The following is a 19,525-nucleotide window of genomic DNA, read 5'->3' on the forward strand; positions in this document are numbered from 1 at the left end:
GTCGAGGGAACCAGTGCGATGCTAACTTCCTGGTTGGCCTAAAAAATAATTTGTCATTCCTGCAGCACTATTTGGACCATCACTGCCAGGCTGCAGAGCTCTCTCCAGGCTGACCGTCAATGTAATGGCTCTTTATAGGTCGTGCAGGAGGCGATCCGGGTGCTGAGGGGTTGAATATGAAATGCCACTAGAGTGAAAGATTTATAGATTGTAGGCGTCACCAAATCACAGAACCCTTTAAAAACGTAGCCGATGGTCCACAGCCTGAAACCTGCATTTCTTTGTCACTTTTTGAATAATTACACACTTTAAACACCAGGGTGACTGTGCAGCAGAATTCAGTCACTGGGATGATCCCGAGATGAATTTGAGACAGTTATGGATCAAGAACAAGGAGTCTGCGTTTCGGGAATTGTGGTAAAAATGATCACATTTATTCATCACAAATATGAGGTCAAATACGGGTCACAGAGGTCCTCTCCACTCTGCAGCAAGCGGGTACAGAACAAGATGGCTGTCTTTGTCGTCAAGAAAGGCTTCCTCCCCTCTGAATAACCTCATTACATGACAATAAAACATCTTGTATCACTGTGCTTTCACTCCGCGAGCACTAAGATCAACTTGTAGGTGGAGTCAAAAAGATGGCCGACTGCTTCTCAGCCATCACTTCTTTGACTTTTTATTACATCTGGAATCACCGTCTCAAAAGTAATTAAAAATAAAAAAAAAGGTACAATACATTGGATTCACGTCCTATGAGGACCCTCTCTGATCACTGTAACCACTGATGCCTGCATGTGTTGGTTGGGGGAAGAAAAGAAGCCACCTAAGACCAGAGAAACAGGCCTCGGGGCGCCGCCTCGTCTTCAGGGACTCTACAAGTATCGGCTTGTAGGTAAGTATCTGCGGTGGCCTCACGGCTCTGGTTTGTACGAAGAGGGGGCGTTGGTCCCGGGGAGGGCCTGCCCCGGGACCGCCGACTCTGGCTGTGGAGGGGGACTGGCCGACGACGCCGGCTCCTTCTGCACCAGCTCGGGCTCGTCCTGGCCCGCCTGGGGCGGGTGGACCAGGACCCGGTCGATGATACCGAAGTCCTGCGCCTCCATGGGGCTCATGTAGCGGTCCCTTTCCATCACGCCATCTAGAGGACGGGAAAGAAATGAACACCTGTGAATACCTCCTCTCCAATTGGCGACATGCAAATCAGTCCTACTCAGCTGTTGTGATCGGCTAATGTCAACCTCTCTATTGGAGCCATTTACAGGTGATATACAGACCATGTGTTTATTGTATTAGGTACGTGTGAGTTTTAACCTCATGTTAACAAATGGCAACGTACTGTATGTTAAAGACACACTCCCTAATTTTCTGACCGCACCGCCAAATTTCCTCCCAGCTCACTGAACTCAACTGAAAACTCTCTGCTTGAAATCTTCATACCTTCATTTTTATAACTACTTAGTTCTTGCGTACTTTTAGTGCTGTAATGTCCTATTCTCAAGTTTACCAACTGCTAGCTTTAAAGCTGCATATATACTTTGCTGTTATTTTGGCCCCAGCAGAACACACAACACTGATATACAGTTTACCTGATAAAGTTGTTTTGGCTAACATGCTAGCACACAGTTGCTCATTTATAAAGCCCCCAGGAAGACCACCAGTCTTCAAATCTTACATAGTGACCAAGCGATGGAGTTACAACATCCGGGTCCGTCACGTGATGCCATGGGGCCCACAGAGATTGTTTCCCCCATAGACTGGGAAAGAGAATCAGCAGGCAAGTTTATACTCTGATGTCAAACTTGCCACTGAATTACTTTCGTAGCCATTTACATGTCCAGCAAGCGCATCTGATGAAGGTAACTCCAGTGTTCACTCTCTTTTCACTGGTCAATGTAGCTCTTAAGTGTCCTTAACAAAAGGGTTTTCATGTTTAACAGGCACTCAATCGTCCACCGAAGCGCCCCCCCCGAAAAAACGTTGACTGTTTTACAGAACAAAACAAAGAAGATGAGCAGGAATGGCAGCATTCGTGTGGAAATCACCCACTCAGCTGAAAACAGACCCCTGATCAGCTCCAGGAGCATGTCTGAATGGGAAGCTCAACATTCATTCCACGTGCAAGAGTTAGAAGCTACGCGGAGAGTGAGTAGCATCCTAGTCTGCCAGCGCTGGACCAGTTATCTGTGACTGAAACTAAAAAGGTGCGCCTAAAGGCTTCACGTCTCTGTGACAAACACCCTGAAGACGAGGAGCTGGAACCTACCGATGGTGCTCAGCAGCTGCCCCGTGTGTTTGGCGTAGAGGCCGTTGATCTGTCTCTTCAGCTTCATGATCTCCTCGGCCTGGATGGCGATGTCCGTGGCCTGACCCTGGAGACACAGCACTCTGATTATTATTATTAACCTGGAATGATCACCTTTACAGACTTTGTGACCACCATCTCAGATCAGCATCGGGGGGGCACCTTACCCTGGCGCCTCCTGAAGGCTGGTGGACCATGATGCGGGCGTTGGGCAGTGAATGCCTCATGCCCGTCGTTCCCGCCGCTAGGAGCAAGCTGCCCATACTGGCTGCCTGGCCAACACACCAGGTGGAGATGGGATTGAGGATGTACTGCATGGTATCGTAAATGGCCAGGCCCGCTGTCACCACACCGCCTGGGGGAGAGGAAGGAAAATATATTTAGTCATTTTAAAGGCTCATACTTATGCCAGATGTTTTACTTAAAAAGGGAAACTGGTCAATAGACTGTTATTGTGTTGTACACCTCAAGATAATTAGGCCAGAATGAAATTCTATAAAGAAAAAGGGAAGCGAAAAAAGAAATATTATGAAACAGCAATTCCAAAAGGAAAAACTCCTAAAATGGAAAATAGAAAAGTTTCAATGGAAAAGCATCAGTTTGTCTTTTTGTTTTTCCACCTCAAAAAATGTTTTCTTTAAAAAGAATTGATGGTGGTGCAAAATTTGAGTTTTTTTCTAACGTAAAAAGAAAATCGATTAAATGTATTCTATTTTCATTTTAAGGATGTTCGGATGCGTTTGTCCAGCACTCTGCTGAGCGCCTCACCAGGACTGTTGATGTACATGTGGATGGGTTTGTTGTTGCTTTCTGACTGCAGGAAGAGCAGCTGGGCGATAACCAGACTGGCTACAGAGTCATCGATCTGAGTGAGGAAGAGCAAAGTCACATAAAATCACTGTGAAAACATCAATCAACCAACATCAATCAACCAGGGAGACACTTACAGGACCCATTACACAAATGATTCTCTCTCTCAGGAGGCGAGAATAGATGTCATAAGCTCTTTCTCCTCTCCCCTGGAAAAGAAACAAAAAATAATTTTTAGAACCCCAAAAAACAATTCTATCCAATGCTGTTAAAAGCTGAAAATCTGTGCATGTAAACTTTTTAAATGTCCGACTTCCCCAGCCACTGTAGTTGTTTAATTTCTGTACTTAGATGAAATGATGTAAATCTGCTTTAAACATGTTTGGTTTCCTATTGTAGTTATCTTATGAGCCAAAGACAATGCTCGTGTGAGCAGAGCCTTTAAAACCGAAAGCTCTCCCTGATGTTGCCTTCGAAAGTGCCTTAAACTCACCGTCTGCTCCACAACTATGGGGACGAGGGGACTCCTCCAGACCGGGCTGTGGTGGATGGACCTGCTGTGCTTCAGCGTCAAGCCTCCGATGTGCAACACTCTCTGGAAGACACAGAAAGCACACGGGCTTCTATTTAGCCTTTACTGCATATTTGAAATGTAAGACAAAGGACTGAACAGTAAATAATGGTTAACATATGGAAGAGATACACACGATAAAATAATCCAAATAAATACAATACATATATCAAATATATTTCATAGAGAACTTGAATTCATTGAAAGCTTAACTAAGCATAAATATGCATTGCAACTTCTTTTTTATTTAGACATACCAAGTAATTTCTTGAGGTTGGTAATAAAATATATTTTACTGCCATAAATGTGTAAATTTAGAATAATCTGGGCTAAAATGATGTGACGCAAACTGCTTATAACAATCCTCATTTCTATTGACATTGACTTACATGATAAGTTGTTCGCGTATAACAACTTGTATAAAATATAACCGTCTGGTACGCTGCAGCCACCGCCGAGGATACGGGCAGACTGCAGCGCATCATTCGCTCTGCTGAGAAGGTGATTGGCTGCAATCTGCCGTCCCTCCATGACTTATTCTCCTCCAGGACTCTGACGCGGGCAACAAAGATTATAGCCGACCCCTCTCACCCTGGACACAAACAGTTTGAGTCCCTTCTCTGGCAGGAGGCTGCGTTCCATCAGGACCAAGACCTCACGCCACATGAACTGTTTGGGTTCATCAATGAAGCCCGGGATGCCCACTGACTCTGGGTACATCCCAAGTCTCTTAAGTGTCATTTCCTCACTCCTCGCTCGAACTGGAAGTTGTTCTGCGCCGCCATATTGACTGCCGTCCCAAAGCTCTTATTTAGCTCTGAGGATCGAGTAGGGATCTCTGAGGAGCCATGAGCGAGGACACACGAGAACAGACTTCCAGGAAGTGTTTTATTAACGGCCGACACGCCCCCTCATGGTTCATCAGTCATGTGATTGGACGCTGCAGCCGATCGGACTGATGAGATTCTGTTCAACATGTAAACAGTGAAGACAGATCACAGAATAAACTCAAGCTTTATATTTGATTCGTTTTCTGATTCAACATCTGGTTTAAATAAATGTTCATTGTAGACTGTACAACAAAAGGACCACAAACAACTTTCTACATTTATTAGAATGATTTGTGTTTTCATAATCTGATGTTTCCCTCAATAACTTTTATTATGGAAACAATTAAAGTCAGAGAGAGCTGGAGAGACTAAACCCTTTATATATATATATATATATTATACATATATATATATAGATCTATAGCTATATTATATATAGATATAGATAGAGAGAGAGAGCTCAGAGACTAAACACTTTTTACATAATTTCATTCAGTCACGTGAGGCTGTTCATTCCTGATTGTCGGGTTTGATGAGTTTTATCATTTAAGAGAAACAATAATCATATTCTGGGTTATTTAATATCGACGTCACAATCTGAATTTCAAAACGTACAGGCGCAAATAATTCATAAATAAGTCAAACGCATTCCGCCGGTAGAAATGGATTCTGTGCTTATTAACAGAACACAGGACAGTTTGGAGACTACAGAGAGAAACACCTCTACAGTGGTGATTACTGTGTCTATTAGTTATTAGTATTATTAGTTACTGTTATTAAGTACACTGATCTTGTGAACAGACACTAACTTATCAAAAGTCTCTCCAGCTGTTAAAGCCGACTGACAGCTGATCCAGCTGTGATCAGCTGATCCTCCGTCATCAGAAACGGATGTCGCTTCACGTGAGGCAACTGAGGAAAGGACTTCTCATGTTAAAACATATTTCCTCGTTCCTCTGTCCTCGCATGGTTTCCTCCATGCATCCCTGGTGTGAGGGACTAAGACGCAAGGAAAGGACGCAAGTGAGGGAAACGGGGATGCAATTAAGAGACTTAGGATGTACCCTCTGACTCATGCATCCTCAGGACAATTTCTTACTGTTACACACCTTTGCTCATCCTCTCTTTTAAAATACACTTGACACTTTAATAATATACTTGCGTTAACGTACGTTTGTTTACCACATTTTAATGTACATTTTCTATGTTTAAATGATGTCATACTATTGCACTGTGTTTTTACTGTTACACACCAAATCACCGAGCCAATTCCTTGTATGTGTGACGTACTTGGCAAGAAACAGTTTATGATTCGAGAGAGAGAATTTGCATATCTTTGCTTATTTACGGCATCATTACAGCCTGTTGTTTACTTGTAGTTCTCCATTGAAGCAGGTACATTCACGCTTGGTTCTGTCAGTGGCCACCATGAAATCCAACTTACACAACCACACTGTTGTGTCATCATCCCAAAAAAAAGCCACGACTCAGTGAAACACACACGGATTTATTTCGGACTGGTTGTTGCGTTTTGGTAAAAGCACCGTAACGTTACTTCGTCTGTTTGTAACGTTAGCGTTTATCAGTAACCGGACACGTTTAGAAGTGATGCGTTCAAGCCTCGTTACACAAGCTGCTACTTAGCAAACACGCGCAGCGCGACGAGCTGTAATAACAACGGTAACAACGGTTTTATTTACACCAATGTACGGTGTGACCCCCGTTAACGGGACAGTTCCCTCAAACTGCTGCGTGTACTCACTCGTAACAGCATTTTGAATTCTTGTAGGTTTGTCTCCCCCTCTGTGTGACCCCCAGATAAGATACACCGGAACCAAATTCAACCAACTTCTCCTTTGAACCGCGTTCTTCTTCTTCGTTGAATTAATAGCCGCTTGGTCTGAAATGTATTTCATTAGCGCCCTCTACAGGTAGGGGTTCAATGCCTTTTTACCAACATAATTACACTTTGTATAAATATATGGCTTGTTATATGAGATGTACTATTACACATAATCATCCCGTCTCCCTTGATTATCATGTTTCATAAATCAAACACGGTGTCAAGCTAATTTACCGTCTTTATTTGTTTAAAATGATAATTCAAATTCATATTCAGATTACTTTATTGTCCATTAGTTTGCAACTAATGTAAATTTGTCATTGGCACCACACGCCATACATATGCAACATAATCAATTTATTATTTTTAGTGTGTCCAGTCTTTATCTTGTTATGATTCTGTCAGACTATTAGGCCCCGGCGAGCTAAAACAATTTTGTAAATTATATACAATATATATATATATATATATATATATATATATATACAATATATATATATATATATATATATATATATATATATATATATACAATATATATATATATATATATATATATATATATATATATATATATATATATATATATATATATATATATATATATATATATTCCTGACACTGTACACATTCTTGTTTGTTTGAAATTATCAATTTATAATTCGGTCAAATGGAAGATTGAGATTTATTATGATAGTTTCGTTTTGGGAATCCTATTTCTTGCAGTTACAAACTACATTTCTGCAGACTTAATGGAGCATCAATTACTCAACATAATGTTTAATTAAACATTAGTCCATTCTCCAATACATGTAACGTTAGATCACGATGTTACATAGAAAACATACTACTTAGAAACTAAGTTTATAAAATATGATGCAGTTATATCTTCAACTACCCAACATATAAATAGTTCAAATTAGCTCCACCTCATCCACCAACTGTAATCCAATACAAGCCTAATATCTGATAGGCCGTAACATATTTCTTCTTTTCTGTATTATGAGTGTTTTGAATAATCAACCTAGTCTACTTACTTTTAGCCAAACAGAGTAATGTTTACATTATATTTTGTTGCTATTTTTGGGATAGGTAAAAAAAACCTGAACACTTCCTCCACCATTGCAGTAGCTAAGCAGTGATTTAAGAAACAAACAACAACACAGTCAAGCAATGACGCGTGTGAGTGCGTGCGAGTGGGTGGGGCGAGGAAAAGCGAGTGAATGGGCTCTTTATTGTGAAGGTTTTGACCGGAAGCCGTCCATTATTCCAGCCTGGTACTGAAACATGAACGCAACTGACTACTTGGCCACTTTCGCGGTTGTTCGCACTCAGTCATGTCGAACAGCAGCGTCGCCAGCAGCAGTTTAGTCATCGCCCAGAAGGCGGTGAAGCAGCTTCTTCTCGAGGCCAGCGTGCGTCGGATAAAGGTACGTCCACTCAACGCAACACTTCCACTAAACTGCCAAAACCGCTCCCGTGCGCGTGACTCCCGCTCTGAAGCGCCTCAACTCTTTTAATGTGTCGCGTACAGGAACGAATTCCTATCCATCACTGCCAATTAAGACACTTTTGAATTTACTCCAAACGTTTTTACTATGTACCATTCATCACATAGTTCCTACTTGGAATTTATTTGAGTTACAAACAAATGATTTAAGGAGTTCTTAAACTTATCGACCGTTTATTTGTCCCTAAACGCGTCAACTGCGGTAGAACCTTTTGGGTAAAACAGCTGTAACGCACAGAAACATGTAGCCTAGCCTCTTAGTTGCTGTTTAAACTCGTGTCTTTTGGTTCCTTAAAACTAGCTTAAACGGAAAATGTAAATTATTCAAACTCTTCTAACTGACCATATTACTTTATATTTAAGAAACACACTTTTACATGATGTCCATAAGTCACGTGAAAGCCAGAGTGTGCCTTCCTGGTGTGCAGTGAGATGGTAGCTAACAGTGCAGCACAGTGATAGCTTTGTTGATTGTGCTGCTGTGTGACTGCTGGGATTGTTTGACTGGCTACTTATTTTAGAACAGAAGTCAGACTACATTCAACTGCAGGTTTTAAACCACCCAGCATCAGGCCTATATGCTGTTGGGGAGCAACCAGAATAAATAAAAATGACAGGAGAATTTCACTCAAAGAAAATTGTGATGTTGTCAATATGATAGAATCATAAACAATGAAGGTCCAATGGATTGATGTGGTGTGAGGTAAACTGTAAGATGTTCTGTCTGTCACATAACCTATTGCTCTGTTAATATTGACATAACTATAAACTGTACATGTAACTTTTTAACAGAAATTACCTTGCATTTAACATGATTGTTGTGACAGACTTGCTTTGAGCCAGTTCATAAATGCTTTCACATGTACTGTTGTCACATCACGTACACCAAACCTATATGATATCCCTTCTAATTAGTTGATAAAGGTTGGAAGGGTCTATACAGAGTAAATAGCTATTATTGTTAATGAATTTAATAAATGATTGAGCAGAATCATTTTTGAGAATTATGGAATGTAATTGTGGCTGGCTTTCATGCTCATTCCTAAACACACACATATGACATTGCCTTTCTTTAACCAAACGATATGATGTATGAACGTCTTTAACCAAACGATATGATTTATGGAATCCAGGTTTCTCAGGCCGCTGCAGAACTAAAGACCTTCTGTTTGCAAAATGCCCACAAGGACCCCCTCCTCACTGGGGTGCCCTCCAGCGATAACCCGTTCAGGCCTCCCAAGTCATGTGTCCTCCTCTGACGCGTGAGTGCAGCTCTCCTCACTTTGCTTGATTTCATCAGTTTATTTTGAGATTCTTCTTTTTTTCTATCTTAATACTTTTCTTTGTAATTTGCCTCACCCTGCTGCTGAACAATGACCCCGCTGTCTCTTTAGAGCACAAGACTCGTCCTCCCCTCCAGCTTCATGTATTTCTTGTCTTCTCAGGGCCGTGAAGGAGTGCAAAGGAACGCCTGATTCCAATGTGGATTTCTGTCATGTGCCCCTCTGTCTCTGAAGATGAGGAAGCCAAGACACACACACACACACACACACACACACACACACACACACACACACACACACACACACACACACACAGTCACTGGAGCAGCTAAATAAATTATGCTGAGTAAATGCAGTGTGCTTATTGTGACAGGGTATTGTGTTGTTGCTCTTTTCAGGGTTCAGTTGTCTCTGGTAAATTTCAGTTTACACAACAGGCCTTAATGCTAATTCTGTTTTGTGCGCCACGTCCAATTTTGGACCACTTGTAAAACTTCTGATTTTACAGTAAAACTACATTTTTGTTTTATTGGTTGTTATTGGATAAAAATGACTAGAAAGTCACATTCCTATCTGATTTATTTATTACTATTTATGAATGTCACCCAAAGCAGATACAAAATAAAAATAAAAAATTGGATTACATGTTTGTTTTTTTCTTTCGTACTTTAAAATTGTGTGTTTAACACCAACAGAGTGTTCATAATTCAAAAGGATTCTATTAACCATCAGATGTTTTATTGTTATTCACCATTAAAAGTCACCATGGCATAAATTTCGCATCTGTTTTTTCCCCCTGGTAAAATAAAATCACATAAATCATGTTTTTAGTTAGAATTTCAAGACCTTTCAGCGCTCTGTTTTCCAAGATGCTTCTATCTGCTGTCGTAGAAACATATCAGCGTACTTTTGGCTCTGCATGACCTATGTTTGAAACATAAAGCTGACTTTGCTCAGTACCATTGACCAAATCAATGAGCATAAATAAATATGCAAGTAGTGTAAACATCACGATGAATGAGACTTGAGAGTAAGTAAGATATTTGATCTAAACAGAATTTAAATAATGCAATATAAAGAATTCAGCAAGTGTCATACAGACTCGTATACAGTATGTTATGATTAGCTACACACAGCTTTGCTTGCATCAGAAATATATTTAGTGAGAAAAATAGTGTGTTCAATACTTATTTTACCCGCTGTATATACATACATACATGCATATGGTGGCCATGATATACACTTATAGTATTTATGGATATTCTTCTAATTTGTTGATAAAGAGTAGGAGAGTTTTCAAAATATATGTATATATTGTTTTAATTGTTTAAATGTATTTAATGTCTTCTGTACATAGTATGTGTATATATATATATATATATTTTTTTATTATAAGATTTTCTTTAATTTATTGTTATTTCAAGTCTGGTCAAATGAAAACATTTGAGAGCTCGTGGATTGCAGGAAGTCATGACGTATGCTGCCCGTGTTTACACAGTACCCACTTTGAGCCGCCAGGTGGTGCTGCTGCTGGGGGGCCTTCTCACGTTGATGCCCGGCCTGCCTCCAGCCGAGAGCAGTGCGTGGTTGGATGTGAGCGCCACCAACCTGTCTCGACTACTTCCAGATCGAAGATGGCGGTCTCGGTGTTCCCTGGTGTGCGGCTCCTCTCCATCGGAGACGCGAATGGAGACATACAGCGACATTCAGAGCAGCAGCCCCTGCGGCTAGAAGTCAAGAGCACTCACGATGCTGCTCTCATCAATCTCTCCAATGGTGAGTTGACCTTTTCCCGCAGATGCTCCTCGGATGCTCGGCCTATCCTAACTGCCAGTGCTAATGCTCACGGCTAATCCGGCCATACGTAGCTTTAGCCACCAAGAAGCTAACGTCGCCTCCCCCTACCTATCACGAGGGAACCCTTAAAACTCCAAAAATGTTCCTCGTCTGAGGGGGTCTTGTTGTTTGCAAACATTAAGCTCTGAGCTCCCACACAAGAGGTTGGAGACCTCGACAAAAATGAACAATTTAGTTAGTCCCACCAGTAAGCAGCGCAGCTAAATTGTGTGTAGTTTAATGCTAGCTAAACAATGCCACTAGCACGGGTTCGGCAATGAGGAGCTAACGTGCATCCGAACTGCTAGCATCTAACGTATTTTGCCCTTGATGTCTCTCGAACGTTTATTTAGTCTCATAACTAATATAAATTCAGCCTGTTCCAGCTTGTGCTTGAGAGACCCAGGTGATGTTATTTGGCAGTTTTCTAGCTTGTGAATTAACTAGCTTGTTTGGACCAGAGGGCATCACTCGGTATCCCGCCGCCGTGCATCGCGGTCCGGTCGGCTGCCGCTGCATTTAGCGCCGTAATAGAGCTGTAAACATACAACCTTATGAACGCTTTTACTTTTTTTGTTGTTGCTTAAAGCGGTATTGTCGTTTTCAGAGGCGTAGGGAGACCGGGCCCACATTACTTATGCATTCATCTTTGTTCTCATTGGAACAATAGCCGGCTACTTTCCCTCCTGCGTGGAGGCAGCGTCAGGGACTCTTCAGCCCTCCGCCGCTTTTCTCATTCAATGGGATGTCCCGCTGAAAAGAAACAGCTGCGCAGCCCCCCCCTCTGCTGCAAATGCTGAAGTTAAAGAAAAGCACACAGACGTTCATTTGTAGACCTTTGGAGGATCTCCGCATCGACTTTGTATGGGGCTGAGACAATTGCCCCCACGCATCTCTGGCACAGCACACATTAAAACATTAAGTTAAAACTGCGCATGTGGGAATATAGGTCGTAGAAAGCATACAAATATAATCCTCTTCAGTTACATCTCTGAGTTACATGTCTGTCATTCTATTTCTGGACAGGAAACGCACAACAAATAAATCCTTGAAACTCCTAAAAGTAGAATGAAACCTCTGGTGTCTCCAGAGGGAGCTCCGTGAAGTCTGATAAACGTCGTTTAAGTGATGTCACTTCAGTTAACGTCGGTTGGGTCTGAAGACTTACCAGACCTCTGCAGCCCCACAGCATAACACATCAGAATCCCTGACCCAACTGTTGAGATGCATTGTGGGTAACATAGGCAAGGAGGGAAATGTGCTGAATAAAAAGACTACATCGGAGGTTCTGCTACATCAATTTGTCGATTATGTCCGACTGGCTACTTTTTTATGCCAAGGTGAAGTTTAGGAGGAGGAGAGTGTTGATGTTAATTGGTGCAGGACGTTTAGTTTAGGTTAACAAAGCATAAGATTGGATAGAACTTTTATTTATCCCGAGGGAAATTATTTTGCAGCAGTTGCAGCTAGATTGGTGCGATATCACAAGATCTCACAAAAATCCATCTCGTCAGGCTTCAAGCAATGCGTTTGTGTCTGAGCTACCACTCAGCGTGTGTGAGGATCACTGGCAGCTTCGGTGTGGTTTAGGTGTGATGTAGAGACAATGGCTGCTCCTAAAGAGGTTAGCAGTGATGCTGCAATAACGTCAGTCATATCAGAGCTGGAGAGCATCTCTTCATTGAAAGAAGAGAAAAGAAAACATGTCTTCACGAGGCCGCGGAAGATTGATTGACAGATGGTTCATCCAATACTTTGCCAAGTATTTTTTTTTAAGTGCCTGTTTTTCAAAGACAACGTCTCAAATGATTCTGTGTAACAAACTGTCTGGTTCGTACAAAGTAGGAAAGAGTGCAAATACACAAAATACTCAAAGCAAAACCAGAATCATTTATGTAAGGTTGGACGGTTGTAAAACAAGGTGTTCTGGAGCCGTGTAGTCTTTTATTGTTATTAGAAAGGAAACCGGAATTGGCAGAAATCAGAATTAGTTGGTCAGACTTTTAAAAAGTACATAGAATATAAAAACATGTTGATGTCATCATGTATAAAGGCTTTGCTTACTAAAGGATTTGCGCGTTTGGTTGTATAATGTTGGGATAGCAGTTTGGCTGAAGTATTGTCGCCCGTGAAAGATGCCCCCGAAAAAAATGGAGCGCTTCTTAATCAGACCTGAAACTGCGGTCAACTCAGCAGACACTTACATGTTAGTGCACCTATATCCTGAAATTCACGGTAAACTCATTTAAACGGCGCGGATCGGGAGCGAGCGAAGGACTTTGAAAGTTAACGGAAAGATTACCGTGAGAAAACATCCGGTTTCTTAAGACGAACATCCGGTTTTCAGAATAAGATGCCAACAAAGTATACATATTGCATAATGGAAATTAGATTAAATTAATTATATTCACATTAAGTATAAAACATGCTACCTGCATCTCGTGAGTTAAAGGGAAAATACACCTAAATTGTACGTAAAGTGTCCTTTATTCTTTGATTTGAGGGTTGCTGGAAATGAATAATACCTGACTGACAGTCAATTAAGATATTTTACTAAGTAAAAACTATGAACTGAATTTGTACCTTCAAATGGCACATTTAAAAAAAAAATGAAGTTGGAGTAAGGTGAAATGTTTTTCTCAAAAATTCCACACAATGACTAATGCATAAGTTCAGGACAGAAATGGGTAATATCACAATATTTGAGGTGCTACAAAAATATTTTTTCTCAATAATTCCATACAATGACTGATATATATGTAATCAAGGCATCGTTGACTTAATAGTTGTTTAAAACATTTAATAATAACAATAAATAACCACAAAGAAATAAGAATATAATTGAATATGATTGTCTGATTTGTTTGTTTTTTGTTAAATAAATCTAAGAAAACACTTTGAATCTGTAGGCTACTGCCTAATCGTCTTATTATTGCCATTTGATGACAATTGCTCATATATTGTAAGCCTAAATAAGTATATGTATTATTTTGAACAACGGTTAAATGTTATTTTACAAGTTTCAAAAAATGCCCCCAATTTTTTGAAAATGCCCCTAGATTTCAGTCAGTGGGGGCAAAAATTGTCCCCCCAGAAATATGTGAATTTCCTACCCTGCCTTGAATCCAGTGTTTTAATCATTGCTCTGAGCCCGTCTTTCTCGACTGTCTGTAGCGGGACCATGTCCTTGCCTATCTGGATCATAGTTGCGTTCGTAATGTCGCTCCACCGCTTGCTTTTCTTGTCATAAGCTGTGCCTCGAGCAAATGCCTCTTCAAGCGATGTGTGACCCTTTGTCTTCACTGTTTCACTCGCGTTAACGTTACTGGTTGACTGCCTCGAATCCGACGGCCATCATCACACTCTTGGTATTCCAACACGTTTTCTGCTGAGGTGATGGAGTAAGTTGCTCGTGTTACCACCAGCTGCAACAACAGTGGCTCGAGAAACTCGCAAAATGTTGGATTTTTTGAAACAAAAACACTTCCAAACAGCAGACCCAGCTCCTCTCTTGGTCACAGACTCTATCGGTGCATCTCCGGTCTGTCTTTGTTTATACTGCGTCGCTCTTTTCTGTTCGTTAATGTAACGATACTGTAGCGACGGAGCCTCTCCCATCTGTTAACATACTGTTGTGCTAGCAAGTTGTACCCAGCATGCCGTTCGGCGGTGTCATTTTATAAATCTACAATTATTAGTGTTACAAATTGTTTATTTGTCACAAACTGTTGTGTCGTGGTGTTTTGCCCTGTTAAAGAGCGTTAGTTGTGGGTTATTAATTGTTGTGTTGTAACGTTATAACCATGATTAGAGGTCCCTCTCAATACACATAAGACAACTAGCTCCGACTGTAGCGCTCTTAGCGGCGAACAATATATTTAGCTGCCTGTTGAAGAGCGACATCAGTTGTTTAGGCTATGCACCGGTATGACGGTGTGTGAAAAATTCATATCATACGGGAAATTAAAACCGGTATACCGCCCAGCACTAATGTGAGGTGAGCAGCTGTTTGCGCGTGTAAACATCCTGTCACGACTGTTGCAGTTGAACTGGATGTGTTCTACATTCTACAGTAAGATTAGTAAAGCTAGAACTGTAGAAGCTGCGATATCTATGGTGTCCTGATTCCTGCGTTGTATGTGCTGTGAAAACCAATCTCACAAGTAACTTAAGACGTACGGCACCTGTTTGTTCTGTGTGTGAGAGTCGTGGCGCGTTGAAAAGGAGATCTGTAAGGGAACAGACAGTCCAGCCTCATACCTGCCAAAAACGTGCCTTAAATCTGCAGCGTGGGAGTATTTTGGGAAATAGAAAAAGAGCAGGGAGTTGTTAGGAGATGGATATCAAAATATAGAGACTGCAAGTGGTGTAGATGTGCTTATAATGTAAGCTCCATTCAGTTACAACATGATGCATTCTGGCTTTAACGTCAACATGTGTTCACATGTAATCTTGTAGATTGTCGTTTTTTGGGGAGAAACTTCAATGAATACAGTTGTTTGAAGGAGACGTTGTAGTTGATGATTATGATACATCTTTTAGTTCATTACCTTTTTATTAGAAATATTCAGATTACCCTCTTCAAACATGCACCAACTCATTAGGTCAGGGTTCACTGCATTGCCGAAGTGAGGGGAGGTGTTTTCATCAGAACCGGGTCTACTATCTATTTATATCCTGCAGAGTCATCAAAGAGGAAGTCCACAGATTTGACACATGTAGGTCAGCTGAACTGCCTCGGTGAGTTCTACTCGCCATGTGAAGACAGTTGTAGAATGTTTTTGTCTTATGTGAAAAAAAGAACCCAGATGATGTCATCTTTTATGGGAATAATGATAATAAAACATTTTGACAGTGAAACAACTCATTTAAAAGTGTATTTGACATCAGCCCCCTGTCCTTCGCTTCCTTCCACAGCTTTATTGATGTCAGTTTTAGTTAGATTAGTAATCTTGCTTTATGGTGATGAAGGTAAAAGTAGTGAAGGAAAGTGATCCTCAGCTGGAGTTCTGCCAACTCATTCCTGGCTCTTGTTTGATGAGATCAGATATTTGTTTGGGGAACATGGGCACTATTAACATCCAATTATCAAAATGAATCACCTGCCGGTACGTAGTCCTGGATCCCGTTTGTATCGAGTTAGATGTTTTCTCACGTTTTTACGAGCTGTCTTGTCACGTGGTCGACAGCGGACGTGGTTGGTTTGGCGCAGGAGAACTCTCTCTTAATCTGAAGTGCTGCACTTAATCCCTCAACAGGCGCTGGATTAGCTCAGGCCATTCTGTGCATCTGTGTCGGGCCTGCTGCGCGACGACAAGGTTCACACATCCTGGAGACGTATTGGCACGGGGCCACACAGAAGGAGTTCTGAGAGGCGTTCATTCATCATCATCCATCTTTCCAGTTTTAGTTCAAGAGAGTGATTTTCCCATCAAATGTTTGTTCAAATGTTTGTTCATCCTTGTTCTATCTCGGGAGGTGTGTGCTTCTACACCAGTGCAGTGCATTATTCAGGTCATGTTTATGAAGCCGGTCTCACAACAGGGGGTTGACAAATGATACGGGATTTAAAAAAAAAGGTAACTCTTGTAGCATGCATTTTAACCAGAAGAGTCATGGTGGTGACAGCAGCTTTAGTATCTCACAGGTTTCTATCCTAAAGTGGAAATGGATGCAAATGCGCGCACACACACACACACAGTGCAAGTATCGACTGTGGCAAAAGAAAAGCTATATGGTTGAAAACATGCATCGCAATTGCTTTGGCTTAATTTTGTGTTGTCAACAACTAGTGTAAGAAATTTGAGCAAAGAACTGTGTTTAGTAGCTATAATAAAAGTGTTCAATGATTAATATTTAAGAATTCATAATTAGTCATAAACATAAGTGTTTTGGAAATGCATAATTAAGATAAGCATAAAGTGTTTTAGGATTAGTAGCTAGAAGTAGAATTTGAGACATGAAGCTTTTGCCAAAATTGCAGAAGTTTAACGTTTATACTGAAGGATTATCATAGAAGGGATTAAACCATAACTGACAGTCATTGAATGTGTTAGTAAACTCAGGGACAGAAAGCCAGACAGACAAAATACACTCCCGGAAGTTAGCCAATAGGAATTGGGATAGACGGAAGAGGAGGTGTTTCGAACGGATGTGGGTGGTTTAATTTCAAGTCTTTTTCTCTCTCACGTGATGGCTCTCAGAGGACGGACGGGTTTTATACCTGAGGAGCTGAGTTGAGTTTTTTGCAAACAGGGTTTTATTGATTTAATATTTCATGGAAATAGTGTACTTCACTGTAAATACTGTACTTGCATCAGTGGGATTAAATTCCTGTTAATTGTAAATAGGGGTGTCACGGATCACAAACCTCACGGATCGGTTCGGATCACGGTTCAGGAGTCACGGCTCGGATAATTTTTCGGATCAGCAAAGAAAAAGGGAGGAGTCAAATGTAACTTTGCTTTCCATTTATTAGGTAGAGAAGTTCAAGAACACTGAAAGCAAAGAACTTTGGGCTATAGCCTCGCATAAAAACAAAAATATTGAAGGTATCCAATTTGAAACAAAATGAAATAAATAAATCTAAATAAAACATTCAAGAATACTCAATTCTGTTTAAGTGCAACATGAATTATGTTGACTTGATACCCTCTTCTTTTAGTCAATACTGGAAGAAAAAAAAACAGCAAATGTCTACAGCAGCGGTTCCCAAACTTTTTAGGCCGCGCACCCCCTTCTACATCCCGACCGGGTTCGCGCACCCCCCCCCCCCTTAATAAAAAAAAAAAAAAAAAAAGAAGCAACAGAGCCTTTTAAGCCTTCATAGCCGCATAAGAATCGGACCAATGAGAGAACAGTTTGCTCGCGCGTGGCATTTGTTTACAAGATTTAGTCCGCTGTTAAATGTTGCAGTGTGAACACAAACCGAACAAAGGAGCAACTGCAACAAAGCAAACGAACTGAAGGTGTGAAAACGCCCTGAAACACTGCAACAAAGTTTCAATAACTTTCAGTGACACAAGGCGTCACTTTTAAAGAGCAATACGGATGCGAGCACACACGCACAGGCTCAGAGGCAGATTATCACATTTAATTTACAATTAATGAGCGACTAATGCAGCCAGGATGTCTTCGGACAAAGCATCGATGCGGCGCGACACAGTGTTGTTGGACACCGGGATCATGCACAACTTTTTTGCTTCTTTCCCCCCAATCATACATTCCACCATCTCTCTGGCAGCTGGCGAGCTCACGTCTTCAGTGATTGTGTGCGGTAGCCCCTTTCTCGCTATTCTGTAACCAGATATGAAGCCCGTAGTGCGTCATTTATAGACCCAACACATGAATGAGACTGCAGTTGTTTTTGGCTGTTTTGTAACTCCTCCAATTTCGATATTAAAATATGTAAGGGGCTTTTGACTTGCACTGGCATGCTTGGTGTTCAGGTGGCGACGTAAATAAGAGCTTCAGACTGTTAGCCAGAACCTCACTGCACACCACGCACTGTGGCTTTGGGCAATCTGCGTTGCCAATCCAAGTGAAGCCCAGACACAGATACTTTTCATCATATTTCCTCTTTTTTTCCCAGTCTCCTCCGTCTCATCTTCCTCTGACTCTGGCTCGATTTCTTCTCCCGGTCTCTCCCCAATAACGCACCTCTCCGTTCCCCTCGCCTCCGATTCCTCTCTCTCTCTGTCCCTCTCCTCTTTTACGACTGATAGCTTCAGATGTCCCACCTGACAGTTTTTAAATTAAAATTACATTTTCTTTTTATATTTAATATTATTACACCATCAGACCGCCATTACACTTTTCCTCTCGCGCACCCCCTAGAGGCAGCTCGCGCACCCCCAGGGGTGCGCGCACCCCACTTTGGGAATCCCTGGTCTACAGCATCAAAAAAGTGAAAAAGAAAAAAAGCAGACCGGCACTGGCTTACACTGTTAACTAAACTGAACTGCTAGGCAACAATTTGTGTCTATATTTACTTCCTTCCATTCAAATACACTGCAATAAACGTGGAATGTTTACCATTCCTATGAAATGATCTACAACTTTAAATTTTTGTTCAAAAAGATGAGAATGTCTACATTCTCTGGGGAGAGGGTAGACCTTTTTGCAGTCACTATGTCCCCTGCTGTGGAGAACACCCTCTCACTAGGCACTGAAGTGCCAGGTACAGCGAGGTAGCGTCTTGCCATCATGGCAGTGTGAGGGTATTTACGCTCATTGCTTTTCCACCATGACAGCGGATCACCACCCACTGGAATGCCAGTTGCTGCCTTGTAGAGTGCCACTTCCTCTGTGATCGTGTTGGCAAAGGTGTGGCGGTCAGCATCCTTGCTCGCAAAGGTCTCCCCAAAATGCTCCTCTATGGCTGACTTCTTTTGTGGAGGAGATGACAGGAGTCTGGTCCTGTCAATGTGTGCTCTGTGGCTTGACCCTGCAAAAAAAATGAATTACTTGATCTGTAAAACTAATTATCTCATGTTTCATGAAACTATAATTGGGATGACAACAATGAAAAAAATCGC

The 19,525-nt window shown here is 41.4% G+C and overlaps 2 protein-coding genes across 4 annotated transcripts in view; one reads left to right on the forward strand and one right to left on the reverse strand.

The window, feature by feature from the left end:
• Nucleotides 1–424: 424 nt before the first annotated feature.
• Nucleotides 425–6,382, reverse strand: clpp (caseinolytic mitochondrial matrix peptidase proteolytic subunit). Its single transcript, XM_079281214.1, has 7 exons — nt 6,279–6,382; nt 3,609–3,710; nt 3,253–3,324; nt 3,074–3,170; nt 2,473–2,660; nt 2,267–2,372; nt 425–1,141 (listed from the first exon to the last, which is right to left on the reverse strand). The coding sequence occupies exons 1-7, from the start codon at nt 6,288–6,290 to the stop codon at nt 915–917; spliced, it is 804 nt and encodes a 267-aa protein (XP_079137340.1). The 5' UTR covers nt 6,291–6,382; the 3' UTR covers nt 425–914.
• Nucleotides 6,383–10,778: 4,396 nt separating this feature from the next.
• Nucleotides 10,779–19,525, forward strand: part of carm1 (coactivator-associated arginine methyltransferase 1) — a 30,911-nt gene continuing 22,164 nt past the window's right edge. For all 3 annotated transcript variants that reach the window (XM_079281945.1, XM_079281946.1, XM_079281947.1), the window contains exon 1: nt 10,779–10,928. In XM_079281945.1, coding sequence (XP_079138071.1) covers nt 10,787–10,928 — 142 coding nt within the window. In that variant the 5' untranslated portion in view covers nt 10,779–10,786. The remainder of the gene's footprint in view (nt 10,929–19,525) is intronic.

The sequence above is a fragment of the Melanostigma gelatinosum genome (assembly GCF_949748355.1).
Source record: "Melanostigma gelatinosum genome assembly, chromosome: 13".
Lineage (NCBI taxonomy): Eukaryota > Metazoa > Chordata > Actinopteri > Perciformes > Zoarcidae > Melanostigma > Melanostigma gelatinosum.

Bases quoted from the DNA above. Each gene is read 5' to 3' on its own strand.
- clpp (XM_079281214.1), bottom strand. The intron at 3,325-3,608 runs GTGAGTTTAAGG...TTTCTTTTCCAG, and splicing joins CCATAGTTGTGGAGCAGACG to GGGAGAGGAGAAAGAGCTTA. The intron at 1,142-2,266 runs GTAGGTTCCAGC...CCCGTCCTCTAG, and splicing joins GCAGCTGCTGAGCACCATCG to ATGGCGTGATGGAAAGGGAC.